The 25,246-nt window shown below is 37.1% G+C and overlaps 6 protein-coding genes and 1 pseudogene across 6 annotated transcripts; 3 read left to right on the top strand and 4 right to left on the bottom strand.

Moving 5' to 3' along the window:
* The first annotated feature begins 52 nt into the window (after window positions 1-52).
* Window positions 53-2,775, top strand: LOC107903941 (protein PIN-LIKES 6). Its single transcript, XM_041087900.1, has 10 exons — window positions 53-519; window positions 613-692; window positions 796-920; window positions 1,049-1,170; window positions 1,363-1,548; window positions 1,638-1,712; window positions 1,793-1,893; window positions 2,000-2,052; window positions 2,132-2,326; window positions 2,418-2,775. Exons 1-10 carry the CDS (start codon window positions 307-309, stop codon window positions 2,537-2,539), a joined length of 1,272 nt encoding a protein of 423 aa, XP_040943834.1. The 5' UTR covers window positions 53-306; the 3' UTR covers window positions 2,540-2,775.
* A 625-nt stretch (window positions 2,776-3,400) lies between these two features.
* LOC107903949 (uncharacterized) lies at window positions 3,401-6,191 on the bottom strand. Its single transcript, XM_016830180.2, has 2 exons — window positions 5,867-6,191; window positions 3,401-5,268 (listed from the first exon to the last, which is right to left on the bottom strand). The coding sequence occupies exon 2, from the start codon at window positions 5,229-5,231 to the stop codon at window positions 3,648-3,650; it is 1,584 nt and encodes a 527-aa protein (XP_016685669.1). The 5' UTR covers window positions 5,232-5,268; window positions 5,867-6,191; the 3' UTR covers window positions 3,401-3,647.
* An 842-nt stretch (window positions 6,192-7,033) lies between these two features.
* On the top strand, window positions 7,034-9,165 carry LOC107960792 (uncharacterized; annotated as a pseudogene).
* Window positions 9,166-9,696: 531 nt separating this feature from the next.
* Window positions 9,697-12,291, top strand: LOC107903965 (uncharacterized). The gene is made up of 6 exons (XM_016830203.2): window positions 9,697-10,033; window positions 10,201-10,350; window positions 10,436-10,552; window positions 10,847-11,035; window positions 11,317-11,481; window positions 11,606-12,291. The coding sequence occupies exons 1-6, from the start codon at window positions 9,836-9,838 to the stop codon at window positions 12,107-12,109; spliced, it is 1,323 nt and encodes a 440-aa protein (XP_016685692.2). The 5' UTR covers window positions 9,697-9,835; the 3' UTR covers window positions 12,110-12,291.
* Window positions 12,292-12,647: 356 nt separating this feature from the next.
* LOC107903957 (RING finger and transmembrane domain-containing protein 2) lies at window positions 12,648-18,419 on the bottom strand. The gene is made up of 9 exons (XM_016830192.2): window positions 18,066-18,419; window positions 17,187-17,830; window positions 15,750-15,826; window positions 15,465-15,633; window positions 14,850-14,938; window positions 14,092-14,256; window positions 13,864-13,941; window positions 13,246-13,349; window positions 12,648-13,141 (listed from the first exon to the last, which is right to left on the bottom strand). The coding sequence occupies exons 2-9, from the start codon at window positions 17,797-17,799 to the stop codon at window positions 13,036-13,038; spliced, it is 1,401 nt and encodes a 466-aa protein (XP_016685681.2). The 5' UTR covers window positions 17,800-17,830; window positions 18,066-18,419; the 3' UTR covers window positions 12,648-13,035.
* Window positions 18,420-19,461: 1,042 nt separating this feature from the next.
* On the bottom strand, window positions 19,462-20,533 carry LOC121214888 (uncharacterized). Its single transcript, XM_041089380.1, has 3 exons — window positions 20,405-20,533; window positions 19,818-19,875; window positions 19,462-19,745 (listed from the first exon to the last, which is right to left on the bottom strand). The coding sequence occupies exons 1-3, from the start codon at window positions 20,531-20,533 to the stop codon at window positions 19,462-19,464; spliced, it is 471 nt and encodes a 156-aa protein (XP_040945314.1).
* A 141-nt stretch (window positions 20,534-20,674) lies between these two features.
* LOC107903973 (probable serine/threonine-protein kinase PBL8) lies at window positions 20,675-24,819 on the bottom strand. Its single transcript, XM_016830213.2, has 6 exons — window positions 24,248-24,819; window positions 23,803-24,128; window positions 23,581-23,716; window positions 22,376-22,512; window positions 22,061-22,184; window positions 20,675-21,356 (listed from the first exon to the last, which is right to left on the bottom strand). Exons 1-6 carry the CDS (start codon window positions 24,297-24,299, stop codon window positions 20,854-20,856), a joined length of 1,278 nt encoding a protein of 425 aa, XP_016685702.1. The 5' UTR covers window positions 24,300-24,819; the 3' UTR covers window positions 20,675-20,853.
* Between the last annotated feature and the right edge of the window lie 427 nt (window positions 24,820-25,246).

The raw sequence follows: 25,246 nt of genomic DNA, 5'->3' as shown, positions 1-25,246 counted from the left end.
GGAAATTTCCTAAAAATATAGATAGGAATTTGTTGAGACCGGCAAGAGGGACTATTTTCATAACTTAAACAATACTATATATATATAGAATATATAACCCACAACAAATATCTCACTAAATAGAAAACGTATCTGAATTTTTTCTTTTTCTTTTCTCTCGAATTTATTCTATTCTAATTCTGATGGATTGGATGAGTTTCATTCTATGTCAACTTCCTAGTTGTGTTATAACCTAGAAGTTAGAACTAAAATATACTATATACATATATAGATAACAAGCACTCAAAATAGCAAGAAAGAAAAAAAATGGGAAGGTTTCTTCTGTCGTCGCTGAAGGAGGCAGCTGTTGTAGCGGCGGCGACCACCGCAGCAGCAGCTGGAGGACAATCATTGTTAGGAAGCATAAAGATAGCAGTTTTGCCAGTAGCAAAAGTATTCACTTTGTGTTTCCTGGGTTTCTTAATGGCTTCCAAGTATGTTAATATCTTTCCTGCAAATGGCAGAAAGCTTTTAAATGGGGTAATTTTTTTTTATTCTCAAAATATTGGGTGTTTTTTTGGCAAATGTATACTCACTGATCTAACATTGTTTCATCTATTACTTCATATGCAGTTAGTGTTTACACTTTTGCTGCCGTGTTTAATCTTTTCTCAACTCGGACAAGCTATTACTCTACATAAAATGCTTCAATGGTATGATTTTCCTTCGCTTTTCTTCTTTGTTAGTTTCATATATATATTTTATATATATCATCGAAAACCAATGCTATATCATGGTGTTGCAATGCATTTGCAGGTGGTTTATTCCGGTGAATGTTTTCTTAGGCGCAGTCTCTGGCTCTATAATAGGTTATGTTGTTGTCACCTTAGTCAAACCTCCATATCCATACTTCAAGTTCTCAATCATACAGATTGCAATTGGTAAGCCCTCTACATCATGTGCAAAACTAATATGCATTATCTCATATTCTTATGCTCACTTGATTTGTGATATATATATTATCCTTTTCTGTTGCAAATTTTGTATGAATTGGTGTCTTGGATTGCAGGAAACATTGGGAACGTACCACTTGTTCTGATTGCAGCTTTATGTAGAGATACATCCAATCCTTTTGGCGACACTGAAACATGTAGCACTCAGGGAACTGCATACATTTCATTTGGACAGTGGGTATGTATGTATGTATGTATGTATGTATGTATGTATGTATGTATGTATGTATGTATGTATGTATGTATGTATGTGTGCGTGTGTGTGTATGTGTGTGTGTATGTATGCATGCATGCATGCATGCATGTATGTATGTATGTTATTAAGAAATAGACATTCTATGGAGGAGTTTTGACCTATAATTAATGTTAGGTTGGTGCAATCATTCTCTACACATATGTATTTCATATGTTAGCCCCTCCCCCGGAAGGTACTTTTGACAATGAAGATGGGAATGTTCCCCTTAAGATCCCTCAGAAGGATGGCTCTCCAGAGAATGTTCCATTGCTGGAGCAAGAGGCTTCATCAATGGATTCAAACAATTCAAACAAAGGAAAGGTGAAGATCATGTTTGGTTTTTTCATGCTTTGCTTCCAATGAACTCTTTTTTTTTTTTGTGATTAAATATCTGTTTTATTTTGGTGCAGATGAAAAGTTTTTTACTGTTTGTTTATGAAAAGTTAAAGCTTAAACAAATCCTTCAACCCCCTATTATTGCATCTGTAAGTCTCAGACTTTCTGTTGGTTTCTCTTTATGGACTATACTGACTGGTTTGCTTTGTTGTGTATATACTTGGTGCAGATCCTAGCTATGGTAATAGGTGCAGTGCCGGTTCTGAAGAAAATAATATTTACACGAGATGCTCCACTTTATTTCTTTACTGACAGTTGTATAATTCTTGGGTATGTTTTGCTAAGGCTGATGAAAATAAGTTGCTTTTTTTTTTTTATTAATGATGGTGTGTTGGTATTTGGTTCTATGATGAGTTAATGTGTTTGATGAAAACAGGAAAGCTATGATTCCATGCATCTTGTTGGCATTAGGAGGCAACCTTGTTGATGGTAAGTTAAAACATTTTTGTCGGTATATGTTTTGAGAAGGGCCTACATACCAAACCAAAGCATGTTGCATGATTTACAGGACCAGGGCCTGGAAGTTCAAGAATTGGTGTCCGAACACTGGTGGCTATTATAATTGGGCGGTTAATCTTGGTGCCTCCTGCAGGGCTGGGCATTGTAACACTGGCTGATAAGCTTGGTTTCCTTCCTGCTGATGATAAAATGTTCAGATTTGTCTTACTCCTTCAGCATTCTATGCCAACATCTGTCCTTTCTGGTAAAACATCATTCCTCAGTCTAAACATGTTGTAAAACATCATTTCTTGTTGGTCCATGGAATATCAAAGGGAATTGTGTTGCAATTGCAGGTGCTGTTGCTAATTTAAGAGGTTACGGAAAGGAGGCAGCAGCTTCGTTGTTCTGGGTTCATATATTTGCAGTTTTCTCCATGGCAGGATGGATTATTCTCTATCTCAACATACTCTTTTAAAACTAGCAATCACCAGTCCTTCTGGTAACTAACAGCCTGAGAGAGCGAGTAGATTAGATGGATGGTTTGTCAGGCCCTGCAACCATGAATACTGCTGATAGTATTTTATTTTATCTCTTGATACCATTTCTGTATCAGCTGATTGTTACATATTCATGTTAATGTTCATACCATCAAACATGGGAATGGATGGATGGACTTAAATTTAGTTTTTTATGAAGCCACAAATTTTAAAATTATTTAGTAATCAATTCCATTGCCTCCACTCAGGAGGAGGGCTTACCAATGAAAGATTGCAGAAATGTTTTATATATGGCATCCGACCTGCTCCTTCAAATGCCAATAACATTTCCAGCAGGGGAATTAGGATAGAATGATCTTATAATAAGAAATTTTTGGAAACATGGGAGAGTGTGATCAATTAGTAAAAATGTAAAGGAAATAAAATGAAAGACTTCGCTTTTGGTTAAACAAGAATATTAATTATGTTAAATAACAAATATTAAATCTATTTAAATTTGGTTTTTTTTAATAGTATCGAACTAAATTAATCAGAGGAACAAATTTCTCAGTTACATTCACCGTTTGCTTTTCCTTCCAACTTTTCGGAAGAAAAAACTTTTTTGAGTTTCTGTCTAGGGAAAGTCACTTCCCTTTCACCCTCTTACCAGAATATGTTAGGTTTTGTTTGTATTATATTAACCCCACCTGCCCTGCATCCTGATTTTCTTCTTTGCAGCACAGCCCCATTCAAATCCAATCATACATAATAACAGAATAATATTAACAAGAAAAGCAACTCAGGCATTTAAGCACTCGTCAAGCAGTCATCCATTCATTTAAAGGCAACTAGGTTTTCAGTTACTGAAAATCAATCAATGTCCAGTGAATTGAAAGAAATCTTGGGCAAACACACCACACTTGGGATAGCAAACTATAACCATGTCCAATTCGGCTCCCGAGGCCAGAAACTGACATAATAAACCAAAATAAATAAAGAAACTACCATACCAATGCGATGGCAAGGATTGCACTCACAACAATCCACGGGTGAAGTTAGAATATAAATACATAATTTGAGTCTGGACCACCAGATTACCGAAGCCTCTCAAAAGAGAGACCACCATCTCCTACCCCTGCTGCCCCTTTGGTTTAGTGATGATGCATTTGAAACCTGAATTTGATGCTGGCCCCATGAAGGTATTGATCCTCTTCTTCCAATTAGTGGCTTGCCTAACCAGAAGACAAGAACAACACCAATAATACCAGCAATGGGAGCAGCAGCACGGAAAAGCCAGTCTCTACCAATCTCCCTGGAAGAGCTACCGATGGTAGGATCCACATGTGGCACATCATGTGATTGATGTGGACCAAATTCACAAGCTTCATCTGCATCAGCTTCATCAGAGTTCTCAGAGGAACTGTCCTCACTTGCATTTTGCTGCTGGATTTCATGCATCCTCATCCTACTATTCATATGTTGTTTCCCTTCTTCATAATCTTTGTCATCAGTAGGAAGCTCATAGCGGCAAAGAGGGCATGAATTCCGTGCACTCAACCATGGCAAGATACAAGAAGGGTGATAGACATGAAGGCAAGGAAGCTGGTTTACTTCAGCGCCAACAGGCAAAACATCCTTGCAGATTGCACAGGCCAAACCATCAGATTTCTCATGTTCATCACTGACAATGACACGAGGTAGATTATTCACAAAAGATAAAGATGCAGGAGGTGCTCCTCTCCTAGAGCCATCAGTCTCAGCCAGATGGTCAAGCAGTTGTTCAAAGCCAGCTCTGGAGCGACGGAAATTAAAAGTAGGGAGATTGCTTTCATGTGGACTTGAAGTAAACAAATTTAGAACTCCAGTTCTAGACATAGTATGTCCAACCACATATTCCTCAGCATCTGCTTCTTCCCATTCACCATCTTCATCCCCTTCATCATCTTCTTCTGGTTCATCCCAGTTCCATTGGTTCAGACCAGCATTCATTGGATCAATATCAGTGTCAGTGTCACTGTTAATATCACTCCTCTCAGCTTGAACAAATATTTCTGTATCCAGGAAACTGTGTCCATCCATAGAAGCATCAGAGTCCCCTCCATAAGTACTGAAAGATACCGCATCACTCTCACCCCGAAATAACCTGTATCGACCAAAACTAACATTTGATTCACTCTCACCAAAAAAGGAATCCAGGTTATCAAAACCATCACTATCAGAATCAGAGATAACACGCCGCCATCTTCTAGAACTGCTAGGAGTTGTGCGTGAACTACTACGTCGTAATGACCTTGCACTGGAACCACCATCCATAATTTGATCTTCGGAACCAGAGACAGTGGATTGGTTCTGCCTCAACAGAGTAATCATATGCGAAAACTGTTGCGAGAAAAGGTTTTCTATTGATTCAGAACTGCTTCGCCGATTCCTGCTTCTTCGAGCCTGTCGTCTTCTATTATAGACTTGAGGAGGTGTATGAAGATCCTCAAGCAATAAAAATTTGCAGTCCCCACATAGACCAACGGTTTCAAGATCAGGCATTGCCTCATATTCAGGTGCAAGACTTCTTCGACATAGAGTACACAAAGCAGGCAGGCCAGAATGATCTCCGACCAAACCACCACCCTCCATGTGGCCGGGAGTACCGGGCAAAGGGACATCTTGAGAATTTCTTTCCGAGTCTTCTTCCATCCGTCAAAGAAGAACAAATGAAACAAGCAAAAAGAAACTGAAAAGAATAGAAAAAAGGTTAGCAAAAAAGACAGGCAAGTGCCATTGAAACCAGGCAAAAGAATACAATATCCCTCTCCATGCAATTAGTAACAAATAAATTAAGAAATTGAGCTCAAAAAGGAAAGAAATTTAAAAGGGACAGAGAAACCTTGATAATAAATTACAAAATTAGGGGAAAAAAATCTAAAGCAGGAAGCTTAGTAGGAGTAACAGGAAAGCATTAAAACGGGGGTGAAGCGTAGACAAGCGAGCACGAAGGAGCATTCAAAGCATCATTCTTTGACATAAGATAGATTAGTGCATAGCGATGAATACTATGTAAGCTTAACATAGAATGGGCATTGGGCACGTCTTTTTATGGGTAATTACAGTGGAATTGTAGTAATTACAAGCGTAATAGACTAAGAAAGTTGCGAGCAATTGAAAAATTAATAAAATTCAACAAACTTAAGAAACCCACCTTCTGGAATTGAACCACTAAAAAAATACAGAAATTATAGATGCGTACAATGAAAGAGATAGAGAATTAATAATGAAAATATAGAAAGCAAAGCGCAAATTAAAAGCTTTAAAGAATGAAATTAAATGATTACCGGATGAGATCTCCAGAAAGGGAAAACAACAAAGAGAGCGGGGGGGCTGAATTAGGGAAAGGGTTAGCAAATGAAACAACAAAGGGAGCGAGGAGAAAGGTTTAGGCGCTGTTTGGGAAGGGACCAAAGCAAGCAATGTGGGCAGATGAAGAAGAGTGAGTCGCGTCCTTTTTAGACGAGTTCGTTCGTTCCGCATCCAATCCTCAACGGCAGCGGTCAACCGTCAGCGCCTGACCCGCACCGCAGCCGTTCTATTTTATCGTATCATATCAATGTCCAAATCTTCTTCGGCTTTTTTCTGGCCTTTTATATTTTATTTTTCCCCGGAATAATTATTATTTTTTACCTTAATGTTGAAATTTCTTTAATTTTCTAGATTTTATGAAGAAAATATTTTATTTATTAATTCATTTGATTTTTTATTTTTGAATTATTTTATTTAAAGGTATATAAAAAATATGAAAAGATAAAAGTATTATAATAACATTAATTATAATTTAAAAAAATAATATTTTTATAATTGAGTTGGTGATGCAATTAAAGGTGACACTAATTCAATGAAATATTTAAATATAAATATTAGATTAAATATAGATAAGAAGAGTTAAGAAATCTTTATGTATTTTATTTAATTTTTAATTATATATTTTATAATCTTTAGCAATGTCAAAATACATCTTTAAAAAAATCAAAATACCATAGCAAAATTTACTATGTACCCCACTTGTGAAGTATTTGATTTCTTTAATGTTTCTTTCTTACAGGGAAGAAGACGGCTTTAAGATATTTGATTTCTTCGTTTGTTTACGTCGACAACATTTGATGCACAGCAATGGAATGTGATTGAGACAAAACTAGAACAGACATCCTTGTACGGTGTACTGTAATTGTGTGCAATGTGTCCCATGGTTTCCTCCGTTTCTTTTCAATATTTTGACTTGGAAGTTGAGAAGAAATACAACTTAAAATAGAAAAAGGTCTGGACAGGCAAGCAGACAGGGGGAGGGGGTGTTTTTACTTTAACTGCATTTTCTTTTCCATGTCTGGAAGATTCACCATATCTTTTGCATAAAAAGAAATCCAGTCATAGCTTTATGTACCTCTTAATATATATTAGTTATGTGATCGGTGATCACAAACAAATCCCTATTGATTGCCAGTGTTTGGAATGGCCAGTTCAAGGTGGGTTTCTCTTTCTCATAGCAAAGATACAAAACAATAAGTGTGTTTGATTTTATATATGGGTGCATTTTGCAGTAGAAAAATAGGAATGTCTAAGTGGAAACAAGGGAAGAGGAGGACCTCACGTTTATCTGGTGTATTAGATGCTTGCAAGGCACAGCAATCACAGAAAATGGCTTCACATGAAAGCATCACCAAGGGACCATATGATGATAAAGCAGCACCCTCCACTGGTTATACTCTAATACAAGATCAACCCTCAAGTATGCCAAAGAAACCTATACTAGAGCGTATTCTTGACATATTACAGAGGTTTGGTCAATTTTTATATATATTTTTTGCATAAATAAGATATTCATATTTGAACCTTTATCTTTCTAATGTTAGGAGAGACACCTATGAAATATTTGCTGAACCTGTTGACCCTGAAAAGGTATGTAATTGGTAGTTTCCATATGCATTTGGATTTGATCTCTTTTTTCATATAACCCTGCTGATGGATACTACAACCATGACAAGGTTGAGGGTTACTATGAAATCATTAAAGAACCTATGGATTTTGGCACAATGAGAGCTAAACTTCATGAAGGAATGTATACAAGTCTTCAACAATTTGAGGTGGAAATTTATATTTATTTAAACTGTGAATGATACATTTTATTGGTTTTGCGACTGATTGTGACTTTTGTGCAGCATGATGTATATTTAATTCCTCAAAATGCAATGCATTTTAATTCGCCAACAACTATCTACTTCAAACAGGTACTAGTATCAGCTAATACCACTATTTCTGAATTATGCTTACTATTAAATGAATGCCAAATTCCTGTTTTTTAACAGGCTCGAGCCATTTATGAACTAGCACAAAAGGCTTTCAGTTGTCTCAAAAACGACCCAAAGAACTTGGAGTCGGAATTTTCAGAGACAAAACGAAGAACTAACAGAAGGATCATGTATGAAGCTAAAGCTCCATCAAGTTCTAAGCTTACAACAAATTTAAGGAGCAATATTAAGACCAACTTATCATCGAAAAGTATGTCGTGTTTTCTTGGCAATTCTGGTGGTTTTGATTCAAGAGATTATGGAATACACTCTGGTAAGGAATAAATTTGGAATTTGGATTCGGTGGCATGATTCACTGATTTTAACAGATGGTTCTTTAACAGGTGCTATAAATTGTAAGAGAAATAGTTATGTTGAAGGAGATAAACGTTGCACATATGCACCCTGGACGTCTCTCTTAACTGAGAATGCTTCCATTGTTTCCACCGACTCGACACCATTAGTTCCTGTAAGTTATCATAGATACATGTTAAACAACTAAACTGACAGGTCCCATGTGGAATGATGACCTTGGTTTTGTAGGTTAATCAACAGGATATTGGTTACAAAGATAGCTTGATGTTGTTTGTTAAAGACTTAGGACCAACAGCCCAAATGGTTGCCAAGCGGAAGTTGATGGGATGCTGGGTTGGTGCTTTGTTTCAGCAACCTGAATGTGAATATCCTAATGCATTTGGTTCAACCCAAAAAGGACTTCCTAGAGCAACTGTAAATACAACCGATCATCTTCATAGTCATAGGGGTCCTACCAATTACAAAGGCCAAATGCGAGGTGATGATGATCCAGTGGACAGGTTAAATGAGGAACAGTTGGAGTCTTGTAGACTAAAGCTCTCTATTGGTGGTGGGTTGGAAAGCAGATGTTATAGTAAGGAAGCAAAGGTGGAAACATCATCAGCTTCTCCAACTCAAATTGAGGAAAATAGGTTGGATTTGAGGAGTAGAAAAGATGAGGTTGAAGCAAGGAAAGGGTTTATATTTGATTTGCCATTTCTAAAGAAGCGGCTTCGTGAGATTAAGTCACTGGGGAATTAATAGTGCAGTGCAAGTGATGCTGTTGCTGAGATCATGGACTGCATTGTTATCTTAATTCTACTCATTTGGTGAGTCCATGGAAATAAATGAAGCCATCAGCCATCAACATGTAATTATATTAAATTTAAGATTGATATCTTTTTTTTTAATATAATATAACTTAATGGTGTAAGTTAAACTACATGTCTACAACTCATTAGGTTTGTCAAGTGATTTGTTCCAGGCCATCACAAATTCATCATTTACGAAAATTCTTTTAAACTTGTATAATTTTCAGTAAAAGTACTATCGAGACCCCTATCTATTATAGAAATTAATTATATTTTGTCATTTCTATTTAAAAAAATATTTAAATTAATCTCTGTACATTAAATTAAAGAACAAATTAGCGTGATTGATGTACACATGGCATGCCATGTATACAAAATGATGTATAGAAATCAATTTTTAATAATAGAAATATATATAATTTTTAATGATTCAACAGACTAATTTACTTATTTTTTAAGTCCGTAATTATAATTTTCTTATTGAAAAAGATACATATGATATTCTTATAATCAATTGTGAAAGTTGGTAGTTTAAACAGTTTTAATTATTTAATATTTATTGATATTGTAGTTGTGATTGTAATTAGAAATGCCACAACCATATTTATTAGTTTACATTAAGTATGTTTGTCTTTTCCATTTTGTAAAAAAAAAGAATAATTAATAAATATTTTGATTACATGTTATATTATAAATAAATAAATAAATATGGTTGGTTAAAAAAAGGAGGGAGGTTTGTTACGTGAAGGCCAATTTGCAGAAAAAAGTAGAAGAAAAGAAGAAGAAGGAGAAGGAGAGGACGAAGAAAGAGTATAAGATTGTCGTGCCATGTTAATAAAGGAAAAACAGAGAAAAGGAGATGGCGTACAGGAGAAGGCAGGGACTGAGCAAATCCTCCACGTTCAAGGAAGAGATTCTCCACCATTTACCCGATGCCACCTCCTCTTCCTCCCCCTTTGACTCCGGTTCTCTCGCCGCTCCGGCCCTTCATGCTTCCTCTGCTGCTCGCGATACCAACTCCCCTGTTCTTTCTAATGTCGAGCCTACAAGATCTAAGGTTTGTCAGTTCTTTCTCATGATTCAACGTCAAATTATATCTATATAAGTTGCAAGTGATTAGGTATTTTAAAATTATTATAGGCACAATAGATAAGCGCTTCAAAGGAGATCGATTTTGCTGCGAGCCAATAAATGATTGAATTGTTATTTTTATTTGAATTGCAGGGCTTTAATGCCTACGAAGACTCAATAAATGATTCTAAAGGTTTCTGGGGTGTTCTTGCTCGGAAAGCCAAAGCTATTCTAGACGACGATAATGTATCGCAGGACACTGAAACTCGTGGTAGAGTGTTGGATGCCTCAACAGCTTCCCAGGCGAGTCATTCTGTTGATCCATCGTCAAATTCAAGTGCTCCATTTTTCTTATGATTGAATTGATTATGTTCCTTGTCAATAGCAGAAGCAACAATCAGCTGAGAGCTATAGACGAATGGACCATCCTGCAATAAGAAGGGGCTTGGATAGGCTCAACACTTCCCTTAATCAAATTGGTGACTCATTTGAAAAGACATTTGAGGTAAGATGCGAACCTCTTGGCAGTTGGCACTTTGGACTAGGCCTTGTTTCCTTTTTACTTTGTATGTAGCTCTTCTTGTGCTTTGTCAATCTCAATTGGTAGACAAATCATCGCTATTTTATATCCATCTGTCTGTCTATATATGTTCTGTAAGCTATGAATTGAAGATTCATCGATCATAGGAGTAAGTTTTCAACACTTACACCAGTTAACAGTCATTGGAACTTATTGCCAGGGTTTGTTGAAATGTAATTCATCGTATTCTTCAACGCAATTTCTTGTCTTTCTTTGCAGGAAGGTCGAACAATTGTGGAAGGTAAAACGCAAGATATCATCCATGAAACACGCAAGCTTCAAATCAGGCGAAAGGGGAACAGTCCCATGGCACAAAATCAGTTCACTGGTTTCAACAGCACAGTGCAGCCACCAATGCAGCTCCAGAATCAAACCAACCATGATAACCAACTCAAGGCATCTCGAGACGTAAGGGGCAAAATTGTGTCACTGAATCATATAGTGAAAGCATTGAATTTGTTTCTTTCAACCATCCACAAATTTCTTGCCCTGCTTTACTGCATTGTGAACTTTGCAGCTTAAGAAACAATGATAAAGCAACCTCATTTAGGTTGTTTTCATGACAATTTTGGTTATTTCTAATCATGATAATTTTGTTTTCATGTATGGCATTGGGTGCGGTTGAACTCAACTATCCTGTCCTGTCCAGTTAAATGCATGACCTGGCTCTGTTTTACTTCCGCATGCAGGTTGCAATGGCCACAGCTGCTAAAGCAAAACTTCTTCTTCGGGAGCTGAAAACTGTTAAAGCAGATTTGGCTTTTGCAAAGGAACGATGTGCTCAACTGGAGGAGGAGAATAAACTCCTTCGGGAGAGTCGAGAGAAAGGGGATAATCCTGCAGACGATGACTTGGTACATACTATATACCTTTTTCTACTATTATGAGATCAATGTTGCTTTTTGTTGGATTTCTTGTGTTGGGCTACTGGTAGAAGCAATTCAAATGTTGAATGTTGGAAATGTGATCAAAAATCAGATTCGACTGCAACTGGAGACATTGTTGGCAGAAAAGGGACGATTGGCGCATGAGAATTCGATATATGCTAGAGAGAACCGGTTTCTAAGAGAAATAATAGAGTATCATCAACTGAGCATGCAGGATGTTGTGTACTTAGATGAGGGGGCTGAAGAAGTTGCGCCGGTTGGTTCTCCCATCAACTTCCCCCTCTCAAAAATGCTTTCCGGTGATTACACACCTGAGTTGGAGGTGTTGGACCCTTCTTCTAGTCCAAGTAAGCCTCGAATTCGCAGCCCCAGCCCCAGTCCTAGTCAGCCTCGAATTCGCAGCCCCAGCCCAAGTCTAAGTCAGCCTCGAATTCGCAGCCCCAGTCCCAGCCCCAGCCCATGCCGCCAACAGCCGATACTAACAAAGGAAATCTCGTCTCACCTTAGCCAACCAGCAGAGGAAGCAAGCAAAGGAACTACTCCGCCTCATGCCTCCAACTCCAAAACTAATGTCCCACCTACTTCCACCCACTGATGGACAATGCAACACCACCTCCTCCACTCTCTTCTCTTAGATTTAGTCTTTACCTTGGTATTTATATAGATGGTTTACATATCATTTTTACAGAGTTTTTCCCTTTGTCTTTGACATGTAATTTGTTCATAGCCGTTTTTGGTCCTCTGGTCCATGACTAAATAAGAAATGCTTCTCCATCATTCGAGTTTAAATTGTAATGGCTTTCGACGGATTAACCTTTTTACTTGCTTATGCAGGTATTTAGAACACATGTAATGCTATGTAAAAAAAATCATTTATTTCACATCCAATGAGTTTAGCCATTCAGAAGCCAATCATTAGGAATTGAGTTTATTATATAACCTGATAAAATGGCATGTAGACAAACAAATTATTAGGGCAAGAAAAAAGGATGTAGCTGCCGCTCTACCTCTGGCAGGGCAGATTGCGTGTTCTTGAAGACCATTTCCAACACCAGCTTGCAAGACTAATAGCTCTACAAAACTTAAAACCCAGGATCCATCACAAGGTTTACTCTTTTTAAGAGAGAAAGAGAGAAAAAATAAAAGAGGCTTGCATTTACGCCAATAGAACCGTAACATATACTGATAAGACCAACTCTATGTGTTGCTTAGAGGGCCCATTAGATAGATACATTCAATTCAAATTCAACCCTTTCACATTACAACATACAAAAGGAACAGAAGACGTCCAATTTTTTTTTTTTTTTACTTCTTTCCAAATCAGTTGTTTTGGTTTCAACTTCTTAGTTAAATTCACATTGACAAGACATGGCAAAACCAAACAATCCAATTTACCCCTCTAGAGGATGATGATGATGATGAGGTTCAGGATAGGGCTGCTCTGGATACATTTTAGGAACATCCAAGCAGTAAAGCTTCCCTGATTCTGATTCTGATTCTGGTCGTATCTTAGCAATGATATTAGAATATCTGAAAAAACAAACTAGTAGATCCATCACCATATGATCTCAGATCTGCAGGTTTAACCAACGCCCTGCACAAAGGACAAGTTCTTTCCCTCTCAAACCTGGACAACACAAGTGGGCTTCATTATCATCACCAAACTTAAACCAAATAAACAAATGCAAACAACAATCACAATCTATGGGAGATTAAAGCCAATAAACTAACCACTCAGACACACAATCTTCACAAAAGATGTGTTTACAACGTAGTAGTATAGGAGCATGCATCTTCTCTTGGCAGATGGCACACAGGTCCCCAGCAGCATTCACCTAACATCATAAAAAAGTGTCTCGTTTAAAAAACCAAACATTCCTTGCTTAAAAATTAGCAATCGCTCTAAAAAAATGAAACACTCATTGCAAATAACAGCCTTGCTACATCTTTAAAATCTCAACCCAGATGAGTTACACAGCTAAGGAACACCGGCCAATAACAACCTAGGTACATTATCCTTTCAACCATTCAAAGCAAATCCCCTCTTGGTAAGCTAACCAACATTTAGCAAATGAGAGCTCCAGAACCCTTCATATATGTAGAGAAAAAAAGAGTGGTAGAATAAGAAACAACGGACCAGTTGTGCATGTGAAAGACACATTATAAGGTTAGTTATTTTTCCCTTCTCTAAACATAATGTTCTCGAGTTCCTCATATGCAATAAATACACATAAGAACATTTCTTTTGGTGACTAGCTGTTAGCTTGCAAGCAAATAGGCACCTCAAACCTATCTATATATAAATGTAATATTCAGTTCACAAAACCCCCAAAAAGAAATCCAGACTACCTGCTCCGATGTTGCATAAGCACCATAATGTACCTCTTTACGAGATAATGCCTTCAATGCAGCAAAGAAGGATTGCACCTGAAAGTTGACAGCCATGAAAGGGGGAAAAAACTTAGAAAGAGAGAAATTATAGACTAGGCCAGAAACCCATCTTTCACATGAAAAGTAAATTTCTAATGACTTCCCCAAAAGTACTCAAAACAAATTTATATTAATAGAAAAAGAAACCTTCTCAACAACAGAAGTCAGCTTGAAGGTTAAGTACAACCCTGTCATTAGTGATGAAAAGAGGCTTCCATAGTCTTTGTTTAAGAAGAAACGGTACCAAACTGGAGTTGGCAGTAAAGCACGGTAAAGTAGCATCATGTACTCAACCAATGTCAGCATTTGACCCTGGTAATATGCATTTCTTAAGTCAGCTTGAAGTAGAATAAGCTATATGCATAGGCATGCATCTAAGTATGCATGTTCAAATTATGTGATGGTAGCCAGAACATAATTGAGCACTGGTACCATAGCAGAAAGCTACATTCAATATGATGTGGCATGATATTCTTACAAACCGGGAAAAAAACGAGACAAGATTAGAACACGGAAGAGATCGTCATATAGAAGCTCTTTTCACAAAAGAAGAAAAAACAATTTCACAATATAACAACCATAATTAACAACACAATCATGCAAAATCAATTCCAGATCAGGAAATGCATGCTTTTTTCTTCCAAAATCAAAGGTTAATAATAAAATTAAGACAAAAGAGGAATTCTCAGTCAGTGAAGACTGCCTAACTACTAAGTTGGACCATATTACAACCTGTTCTTAATCAATTTCTCTTTCTATGTCTAGCATCATTGTTCTTCCATACTTATTCTTTGACCTCACCAAAATTCAGTATTCAACATCTCATGCATAAACATACATAGAGACATGCATGCACGTGCTATTTATAAATATTATATACAGTCCACTAAAAAAATAGAGCTAACCTGCTTCCTGTAATTTCTGCCTCTGCTGTTCTTGTAATACATTAACAGAAAGCACTTTAAAACCATTGCTTCCTGCCGAACTAAAGTATCTGAAAGAAGCCAGAATCATGACATAATATCAACAAATAAGGTAAAATAATCCACAATAGAAATGGGGAAACAAACATCTTTAACAAAAGGACAAGGGAAAGAGTGGTGTAGCATTTGCATGCATGCAGACGAAAGATTTCAAATTATGCTGGTTAGAGTATAAACTATCACTCATTTAGATGCAGATGATATCCCCAAAAGTGCTGAATTTAGAAGGTGATGTTAGCAGAAGTTCACTAACCCAATCAACAAATTTATATGGGTACACTCCTATAAAAGAAATTTCAAAAAACCATCTGTTTTAATGAATGAAAACATATTATTTTTACTTCGGCCACTTATTTTAACAGAAGAAAAAAAGATTGAAACTGTATTGTACACTTATCTACACAGGAAAAGTGAACTTGCAATAGACATTGTTTAAACACAGGGCTGTCAAACAGTATCCATAAATTGTTTCTTCAGTAGAACAAGACAATATGATTGCATTTCAATTGATAAATATATTTGTGGAAAACAACCCACCATTAACCATGATAATAAAAATAGCATGCCAGAAAGGTGGAATATATTTTGGGGGAAGCATCACCAATGGATACAAAAGATCATCATTCCAATACCACCAATATACAGCGATAACATGGAGTGTGAAAGCAACACAGATTCCAGTCAGAACAGAGATCTTTCTCTCCCCCTGCAGCCACAAACAGAAGGCATACTTAATTTTTCTACTAAAGATGGTAGAAGAAAACCTTTTAAATATTGGTTTCGGATAAAACATAGGACTGACAAATGAAGATAATATATCACCTTCAAAGCGGTTTGTTTCCGTAAAATGTCATTAGACTTGAACATTACAGCAGCAATCCAAATTGTAACAAAGAAACCTGCAAATCTTTGCAGAAGGCAAACGTTATTAACTTGAAATGAATAGTACTTCAGTTTGAGAAGAGATGCGACTCTGAAAATGTTCATTTTAACCTTGCAGGAGCCATAAAGCCCAAATCTTAGTTCCTCCCAAAGACATCAGGTAGCCTATCAACTTAGTAATTAGGCAGTTGCAAGCTAGAAACATGATTATCAGAATGTGTACCATATAAGGAAGAAAGTACTCTCTATAGGTTTGGATCCTTAAATTGCTCAAGCTAAAAGGCATAAAAAAAGCACTTCAACGATAAAGATATAGGAATGAGCATTAGGTCGGTTCTTTTTGAAAACCAATTAAACCAAATTAACTTATAAAACTGACCTACCAATTAAATTAAATTGATTAACCAAAAAAAAAAAACAACTTAAGTCAATTGGTTTTGTCGGTTTAATTGGTTTTAACTATTCAGAAAATAAAATGGTCCGTTAATTCAATCTATTCAATTATCGAACTTGAAAACAAATAGCCAACCTAACTAACAGAATAAACCAGTTTTCAAAACCGAATAAACTGAACCAAACTAACCAAACATGATAAGTTAAATCGGTTAAACCAATAAATGCTCACCAGTATAAAGACATTAATTCTAAAATGTTATCAAGATTCACGTATCTATGATAACAAGTTATCATCATACCACTGGCTCAATTTTTCCTTCACTCCCATTTTCAAAAAAAGATCAAGCATAGACTAAATTACCCATCTTTTTATTCTTCCAAAGTGAGTTGGTATTGTTCTTTCTTAATACTAAAGGTATAACTAACAAAAATTTATTAGGAACTCAAAAAAAAATTAAATCAGTGGATGCTTTCCACATTCCTTCCACCGTTTATAATTTAAGGTGACCAATAAATCAAAGGCAACCAGCTTGAACAGGTCTGAGGTGATTTTGTTGATTTATGTTCCACTTAGGCATGCCAAACAATACAATAAAAGCTTTATGAACTAAAGCAATTCAAGACTAGGTGAACAACACTAATAAGCTTCTAAAAGTGAAACCAGTGTTCATCAACTATTCCTCTAAAGAAACTTGCTTCATGCAAGTACTGTCGCATTTATATACCAGTAGATACTTGGTGTAAAGAAGCATAGAAGAGGGGGAAAAAAGCTACCATGCACTTAAATTCTCAATAATAGTTAAAGCCCAACTCCAGCTAATATTTGCAAAATGCATAAGGACACCAACCACAGTATATTCTCAATATTAAAGATTAAAATTATCTATATGCTGGTGCTATATTTAACAGCTATACTAAAACAAAGGGTTGAAATTCTACTGCTAGGAGCAAATTGAAAAGCAAGAAAATGAGAGGAGTCACCTTGCAAATGTTGCCGGATAAAAACAACCAAGAGAAGTAAAGAAAATGGCAGAACTTGCTCAATCCACCTAGCAGCCTGCTGAATGTCATATCTTTGGTAGGAGGAATCTCTGCTATTATTAACTCCAGACCCACCCCCACCTCCATCCCCAGCTTCTGCATCAGCACTAACACTCCCATTGGACGAGGAGTGGGAAACACCTTCTCCTTGTCCAGCAGCCACCCCTAGCTCGCTGCTTCTGGAATTTCCTCCTTGACCATCAGATGTTCCCAACCCCAGAAACACCTCGTTCTGAGAAGTAACTTCCCTGAGTTGGCCCGCTACCATACCAGATGCATCTCTCTCGCTCTCATGGTTGTCTCCCGTCCCAATTATCCTAATAGCAACATGTCCATTGTTGGCAAGGGCAGAAGTGGAATTTTCTAGGTTCGGATTAGGGATAAGAGGGTCGGATTCTTGGTGGATAGAACGTGATGTACGAAGAAGACCTGAGTATTCTAACAAGGCGGAAAGAGGCGCTTGGATTATATTCGAAGCCGATAGTATTCTGTGTCTCCTTGAATTAGAAGAGGCACCTCCGTAAGCATCTGAATCCGTACCTGAAGCATCCATTTGCGCCGATGATGAACCTGTTGCCCTAACCCTAAATCATAATTTCATGATCTAAATCAGAATTTCACTTTTTTTTTTAATTTTTTTTCTTTCGCAGTATACCAAGGAAACCTAAACAAACGACAACACACAATCTTAATTACATTGAAAAAAGAAAAAGATATACATACAAATCGGCTTACCTTCGAAGGCGAAAATCCGCGTCGAAAAATAAATAAATAAATAAATAAAATTAAAATCATCCCAAAAGAAAAGAAGGAAAATACCTTAACCCTATGGTCGGAGTCAGAAGAGTAAAACAAGTAAAGAAAGTAGGAGGCGAAGCGATTTGACTGAATCAGAAGCGGATTGGGAGAAAAACCGGCGTATAGCGGGGATGATCGAAGACTGTTCCGATTGTTAATAAAAGAAATGCAGAGAGGAGAGAAAAATTCAGAGATTTCTTTCCTTTCCTTTCTCTTCCAATTGTTTTATTTTGTTTGTTTAGTTCCTGTCTTTTTTTCTCCCTTCCTTTTTCCTTTTACCTTTCTCGCTCGCGCGAGGGCAGGCAGGCAGGCAGGCAGGCAGCGAGCGAGAGATAAAAAAGAATGGGAAAAAATGTAGTCAACTTTATTTATTTTATTTGTTTTCTTTATATATATATATATATATATCTTTTAATTTGTGTCGTGAGTTGTGACATGTCATCCGTATATTTGCTAAGTACTATGCATTTGAAGGTAAATACTTTTTCCTTTTTTTAAATAATAATATTAAATAATTTAATAATTATCAATATCATAAGTTAAGTTGAAATTGAAATTGATATTTTCTGATAGAGGTAGGAATGTATTATCATAAGATTCATTCAGAGCTTATAATGTTATAGTATATCAATATAAGTTCTTAAATTTAACATTAATTTGCAGTTGATCCTGTTAATACATAACTAGTAGACAATAGAGTTTACAACTCAATAAACCATAAGCATATGGACTTTATATTAATGGTAATCAATATACGGAGGTATGTAGATATAGAAAAAGATGGATAGCGACTTTAGTTTTTTGGTTCCTAATTAAGGTAGTTTGTTGTTACTAATTGGAAAAGGGAAAGTAAAGCTTGGATGTAGTGATAAAGGAAAGAAATTTATATGACATTATTAGATATGGTTACTATGAACTTTGAAAAACATTAATTTTTGTAAATCATAAGGGTCTAGCTTTATAAAATGTCGTTTTATTTGGGAATTTGAAATTTTTAGAGATTTATAATAGTGGGTGAAGATATTGATGTTGGTGCATTTAGGATCAATTGTTGTGATTGAAGTGGGATGTTGGCTGTTGAATTGGAACTAACCATTAAAAGGTAGGTTTGCTTTTGCAATTGCTCCTGTAACTCCATACTAACACAGCAATAGTCCATGTACCATCTAAAATAGGGCAAAAACTCAACTTGCATTGTCCACAGAAAACACAAACAAAAAAAATATTTGATCATAACCATCCTCCACTAGAATTACTTTGTGTGAAAAGATCCAATAAAATCAGCTTCTAATGAGCAGATGCTGCTGATGTTTGTTTCTTTACATCATCATTGGTACAACTAATACACAGTTGACAACAATAGAATTAAAGCAGGTAAGTAGTGAAGGAATTGAGTATTGTGGAAGAGGGGTAGGCATTAGGCAGCGCAGGAATTACAGTTGCAAGTCTTGGGTACAAAAGCACAAACGCCAAAGGGCTTGTTGGGAAGCTGGCAATCGATGCCAAAGCAGCAAGGCATTGAAGTACAGGTGGAGGCAGCGGTGGCGCTGCAACACTTGCACAGCAAGCACAGCTGGAAAGGGGCAAGCCTTCGCCGTGCACCATCATCCTTGCCTAAATCAGGTTGAAGAAGGCGATATTCAGTTGGCCCTACGGGTTTATACTCTCCATTACTCCTAGATGCTGTTGCGGAAGCCTTAACTGCAACTATGTCATCATCAATTAATTGACCCGATTACGTTAATTAAGATTTAAGAGAGGCAGCATGCATACCTAGACAAGCGGTGAAGAGGACTAGAATTGATAGTTTAAGGATACGAAGATCAGTGGCCTAGCTGTCCATATTTTGTTCACAGCGCTCATGCATAAAGAGGAAGACAAAGAGGACGGAGGAGAGTGAGGGAGTGATAAAAACACTTTTTCCCTAATAAAATTCGTGTGGTGGATAGGGAAGGAGAAGGAGATTTGTTAAGAAAAGTGGGTCAAACAAACGTATGGATGATTTATTTATTTGTCATTTGTATTTCAGACGTAACCAATCATACAGGCTTATTATTATTGATGGGGTTTTGGGTTTGAAGGTATTTTTGTGGCTTTACCTACAACATTTGACACGGTTAAAAACGTAAAACCAATGCTCAACAATCCACCCACCAATGCTTGGTTAAAGATCCAAACTAGCTTGTGTCTGTCATCACATCACTTGGAAATGCACTCCTCCCCATTTTCCCCAATGCTTTTAAACTCGTTTGTCATATTACTGCTCATTTTCACTGTAGAGTTTCACCTTTCTTTTTGCTTCTTCAATCTTACGCCATGCTCTGTAGGCACAAAGCAGTTGTATGATACTAAACTAGTACGTTAAGAGAATTATAGACAGATACGAGAATAAGAGGCAACGGTTTATTCAAACAAACAAAAAAGGGGGTGCACTCATTGTCATCATCGCAAGTTGGTACACTGTTCATTTTCAGAGTTGCTGTCAACATTTTCCATTGTCTACCATCTTCATCAAAATTATTCACAGCTAAAAAGCATCTACTTACAAGTCTGAAACTGCATGCTTTTATGCTGAAGACAACTTTCCGACAGGAAATTCCAGTGGCAAAGGATAAAACAAAAAAAAAAAGTGATACAAGCTTCAGTTGAATAGCATAATCAACACATAATCAACACAGACTACAGACAACTTACACATTAGGTACAATTAAGTAAAACCACCCTTGTTTTAACAAGCAAATTTGTCACTTTTGACAGGGGGTCATGCTACAAAAGCCACACCAAACAAGTATACAAGTAGGTGACATTTTCATCGAACTCTGCATGCTGCAGGGCCACCTGGGGAACAATTTGGATTAGGCGACCTACAAATGGCACCTGGACCAACATTGTTTGAAAATCTGAGTCGCATTCGATAATCTGGAACTCCACCCATTGCAAACGGACCAGCACTACCTCCTGTTACTTTTGAGTTCAAAGACGAGGAGACTTCATCTGCACTACCACCAGTGCATTGTAGAGGTTCCAGCGTTTCAACAACATCACTCATTAACGGCCTTGCTTTTGGATTCTGGCTCAAACAGTAGTATGCCAAGCTGCATGCCTTCTGGGCAGCCCTTGCTGAATACTGGTTCTCCAATCTTGGGTCAATTATTTGAAGTAATTTTCTCTTATCATTCAGTTTTGGCCGAGCCCAATCCACCAAATTCTGCTCCTTGCTTGGTCTTGTCTTATCAACAGATTTTCTTCCCGTCAAAAGCTCCAAAAGAACAACTCCGAAGCTGTATACATCACTCCTCGCAGTCAGATGACCTGCTCATTTTATAGGCAGAAATAATTAACTACAAATATCAAATATAATTGCTTCTTAATTTTATCAAACCATCAGAAGGAAAAAGTGAAGACTACAGAAGTAGTAGACAATATGATAAATGCTCAAATGTACCAAAATCCCAGAACTTGTATAACAGCCACTTAAGAAGCATGAACTAAATCAGCTTGAGGATTTTCTCAATTCTGTCTATATCCTATATAACTCTTTATTCTGTTAGACATGAATCATAGCTTTGGGTCCCATTCAAAAATCACGATAAAAATGACCTGGTGAATTTACTTTCATTTATTTTCATAAATTCTTCATACACGGTGTGCTAAAAACAAGATTTTCAACTACATCCTTCCCACACAACATTGATGATGAGAAATCCAAAATTATCTTCCCCTTTGACACTGCCAAAAGCACAAAACAAATGCAACTTGCTCCTTAAGCACTACCACCAACAGTGACACTGAAGGACCTATATCTATCTATATGATGAATCAGCTAAATAGTTATTGGTTGCTGGTAGCTTGCACCCAACATGCTTTCAAGCTCTGCCGTTCTGTAAGGCAGCTCAGATAGGTAATGTTATTATCAAAGATGGTTATCAACTCATTTCCCAGCTGGGAGGACACCATTATTCCTATAAATGTTATTATGATGTATCACACATTACTAAGATTTTAGTAGGTCATACCAGTCATAACATATTCAGGTGCAGCATATCCATATGTTCCCATCACTCGAGTTGATACGTGAGTCTCATCACCTTGTGGTCCAGCTTTTGCAAGTCCAAAATCAGAAAGCTTGGCTGTATAATCCTACATATTCAAGAGGCAAACCCATGGTTGAAGAGGAATTGAGGTCCCATAAATCAGAATCATGGTAGCATATTACTGAATGGACTTTTTTTTTCTCAACTAGCGTAGATTAAAGGGACAACAAATTCAACAATCAAGGGAAAAGAAGACAAGTGAAAGGTCTAGAATGAACAATGTATGCAAATACTTACAGAGTCCAACAATATATTGGAGGTTTTAAAATCCCTATATATTACGGGTCTTTCAGCATTGTGTAGGAAAGCAAGCCCTTTAGCAGCTCCTAGAGCAATCATCATTCTTTTCGCCCAGGATAAAGGTACAGTTGCCTCTGAATGGCATAGGAAAGCGATGTCAACCCTTGTTAACAATAAATAGAGAAGTTACCATAGACAAAGAGAATTATAACAAATTTCAGAAATGGGAGAACCAAAAGGAAACCGTTGAAGTACTCAGTGGCTTTAGGTTCTAACTTGGATAATCATAATAAGCATGAGACAAATCATGCTTTTAATTCCCAAGGAACACAGGATGACTGATGGAGGACACTACATATCCAGCAGTCCTGAGGCAATGATTATAGATGCTGGCCTACACATACAGATTATGTTTCTTTTCATATGATTGCCTCATTTATCAAATAAGTTTAGAAGGTAGAAAATGGTGATATCTTAGAGCCTTGCAATAAAAAAGGACAGATAATCTCTCATGATATCAATTTATTTGGCTGTCACGGCTTTGAGAAAAAAATAGAGTTGCTGATAAACCAAATTCTGTCAGTTTGAACAGATGCCCTCAATTAGTGTCACCCCACAAAGTTCCTCTCAAGATTAATATCATATCAGCTGCACTTACCTTGTTCTCATCCGTGTATTAGCAACATCGATGGTGCATTGAAATTATTTTGAAACAAAACTTCTAAAATAGCAACTCGTGCAAAGAGGTGCTTATGGCCCTGCAGGCCTCTTGTAGCAGTTAAACTGCTTTATTGGATAAAAAACCTGTTTACATATCCAAGAAAGTGGTGCTTATGACAGATTATGAAATCCTATCATGCGTATGAGCCATGCACTAGGTTAGATCAGTGCAATCTTTTCCTAAAAAGATTCAATATTCTGATAGTAACAGTTTTGGTTCATAACCATACATCAAGTAAGTTTAAGATGCTCCACGCTAAAGAATTCTGTCATGATAAAGGGCGGAAGCAATGCATTAACTACATTATTTTTAAGTAGATAACAAAATTTAAAGAGCCTAGTTGATGAGAACAAGTTAGCACTTAGCAGCAGGAAAGGAAAAGTATTTGTAATACTAATTGAGATAGAGAGACAGGGAAAGAAGATACACATATGGGCAGGGATTAATATGGGAATGATGTAAAATGTGGAGAAATGCCTACTTCGAAAAAGGTGGTTCTCAAGACTACCACGGAACATGAATTCGTATACAAGTAGCCTGTGATCATCCTCACAACAATAACCGATCAGCTTTACCAGATTGGGATGCCTGAGCTGGCCGAGGAAGTTGACCTCAGTCTGGAGACAGAGAGCAAAGCAGTTTTAGGGAATTAAAAAAATGGGGGAGAAGAATGTAGATAAATAGGGAAAGAGAAAGTACATACAAGCCATTCGCGGTGACCCTGAAGGCCCTCCTTGTTGAGGACCTTGACAGCGACAGGCAGAGATTTGAGACCGACCCGCACATTCTCGTCAATGTAACCTTTATAGACGGTTCCGAAGCCACCTTCCCCGAGAATATAGTCAGAACGGAAGCTCTTGGTAATAGTCTCAAGCTCGAATAAAGTGAAGGCAATGATGTGGGTATAGAGAAGCGCATTTTTCCTGGAATCCTCGAAGTCGCTCAGATCTGAGAGGGTACGATTCTGAGTCTGGCTCTGACTTTGAGTAAGCTTCTTGTCGGATACGATGTGGTTGTGGAGCTGTTGAACTGCGATTTTCAAAATTGGAAATTCAAGGAATGGGAAGAAGGGGAAAGATGCCCTAGCCCTAGTGCTGTGCTGGGCAGGGCAGATGGAAAAGTAGTAAAAGAAAAGAATGTAACCTAACCTTGAGCATGAGTAACAACGTCAGATTCCTCTCTAGTGCCACAGTTGCCCATGACGGAAGAATGAGTTGGCAATCGCAATCGCAGTAGCTTCTTCTTCGGCTTCCCAATTCCACAACCCTCTTCTGTCGTCACCTACTTTCATTCTGTGCCTGGAATTAAAATAATGTTACTTGGGGTGATTTCATATCAATCAGAGTGAGATTGCTTCTTTTCCGCCCGCACCCGCACCCGCACCCGTATCCGCACCCGCACCCGCACCCGCACCGCAACCGTACCTTTCTGTGTGTACCAACCAACTTGTAGTGTAGACCTTTCAACATCATTGCCATCTTTTTCACTATACTCCTGCTTTACTTTCTACTTTCACTACAGTAAATTTATTTTAATTTATAAAAAGGGTAAACTAACTAATTGATCACCTAATTTTTGGATATTTTCATTTTAGTCACTTAAATGTTAATGATTTTAGATGCCACATCATCATTTTTACCATTTTTATCCCTGCTACTGTTCATCATCTTCCCCTCCACGTCACCCCTGCTTCCACCATTTTTTTCTATAAATTCATTAATTATAGTTACACTACTTTTTAATCCACTGCCTCACCCTTTCTTCCATGTGTATGTTCTCACGTCGCATCCCTTCCAGTTCAGCTCTCATGGCTTCAAGGACATTCTTTGCATCTTGTATTAATTTCCCAAAACAATAAAGAATCCAACCTGAACTAGAATATTATCACATCGACTTATTCAATCTAATTTCATTTTTGTTTATTTTTATTGTTATTTTAATTTTAACTATTGCTATTATTTTTGTTTTTATCAGATTTGAATTACTCCTTTTTATTTTTGCACAAATTGTAACACGTCGTAGGTACGACAATTGCCTAAAATGTACCCTGGTTAAATAAAAATGACAATTTTAGATATCCTACTCCCAATACTATTATTTATATACGGTTGATATGTAGAAATTTATTTTTGGTGAATTCAGCACCC

Source organism: Gossypium hirsutum, chromosome D02 (assembly GCF_007990345.1).
Source record: "Gossypium hirsutum isolate 1008001.06 chromosome D02, Gossypium_hirsutum_v2.1, whole genome shotgun sequence".
Lineage (NCBI taxonomy): Eukaryota > Viridiplantae > Streptophyta > Magnoliopsida > Malvales > Malvaceae > Gossypium > Gossypium hirsutum.
Note: the sequence above shows the minus strand (reverse complement) of the source record. Positions and strands in the feature narration are given on the sequence as shown.

Bases quoted from the DNA above. Each gene is read 5' to 3' on its own strand.
- LOC107903941 (XM_041087900.1), top strand. From the start codon at position 307: ATGGGAAGGTTTCTTCTGTCGTCGCTGAAGGAGGCAGCTGTTGTAGCG. The intron at 921-1,048 runs GTAAGCCCTCTA...CTTGGATTGCAG, and splicing joins AATCATACAGATTGCAATTG to GAAACATTGGGAACGTACCA. The intron at 1,549-1,637 runs GTGAAGATCATG...ATTTTGGTGCAG, and splicing joins ACAATTCAAACAAAGGAAAG to ATGAAAAGTTTTTTACTGTT.
- LOC107903949 (XM_016830180.2), bottom strand. From the start codon at position 5,231: ATGGAAGAAGACTCGGAAAGAAATTCTCAAGATGTCCCTTTGCCCGGT.
- LOC107903965 (XM_016830203.2), top strand. From the start codon at position 9,836: ATGGCGTACAGGAGAAGGCAGGGACTGAGCAAATCCTCCACGTTCAAG. The intron at 11,036-11,316 runs GTAAGGGGCAAA...TTCCGCATGCAG, and splicing joins AACTCAAGGCATCTCGAGAC to GTTGCAATGGCCACAGCTGC. The intron at 11,482-11,605 runs GTACATACTATA...ATCAAAAATCAG, and splicing joins ATCCTGCAGACGATGACTTG to ATTCGACTGCAACTGGAGAC.
- LOC107903957 (XM_016830192.2), bottom strand. From the start codon at position 17,799: ATGGATGCTTCAGGTACGGATTCAGATGCTTACGGAGGTGCCTCTTCT. The intron at 14,939-15,464 runs GTGGGTTGTTTT...GGCTTCTTTCAG, and splicing joins TTTTATTATCATGGTTAATG to ATACTTTAGTTCGGCAGGAA. The intron at 13,142-13,245 runs GTTAGTTTATTG...TGTGTTGTCCAG, and splicing joins GAAGATTGTGTGTCTGAGTG to GTTTGAGAGGGAAAGAACTT.
- LOC121214888 (XM_041089380.1), bottom strand. From the start codon at position 20,533: ATGTTGACAGCAACTCTGAAAATGAACAGTGTACCAACTTGCGATGAT. The intron at 19,876-20,404 runs GTACTAGTTTAG...ATGGACAGCTAG, and splicing joins CTGTCTATAATTCTCTTAAC to GCCACTGATCTTCGTATCCT. The intron at 19,746-19,817 runs GTATGCATGCTG...ACATAGTTGCAG, and splicing joins CCTCTTCACCGCTTGTCTAG to TTAAGGCTTCCGCAACAGCA.
- LOC107903973 (XM_016830213.2), bottom strand. From the start codon at position 24,299: ATGGGCAACTGTGGCACTAGAGAGGAATCTGACGTTGTTACTCATGCT. The intron at 22,513-23,580 runs GTAGGCATTTCT...TATGCCATTCAG, and splicing joins TGAGAACCACCTTTTTCGAA to AGGCAACTGTACCTTTATCC. The intron at 21,357-22,060 runs GTATGACCTACT...TAAAATGAGCAG, and splicing joins ACCTGAATATGTTATGACTG to GTCATCTGACTGCGAGGAGT.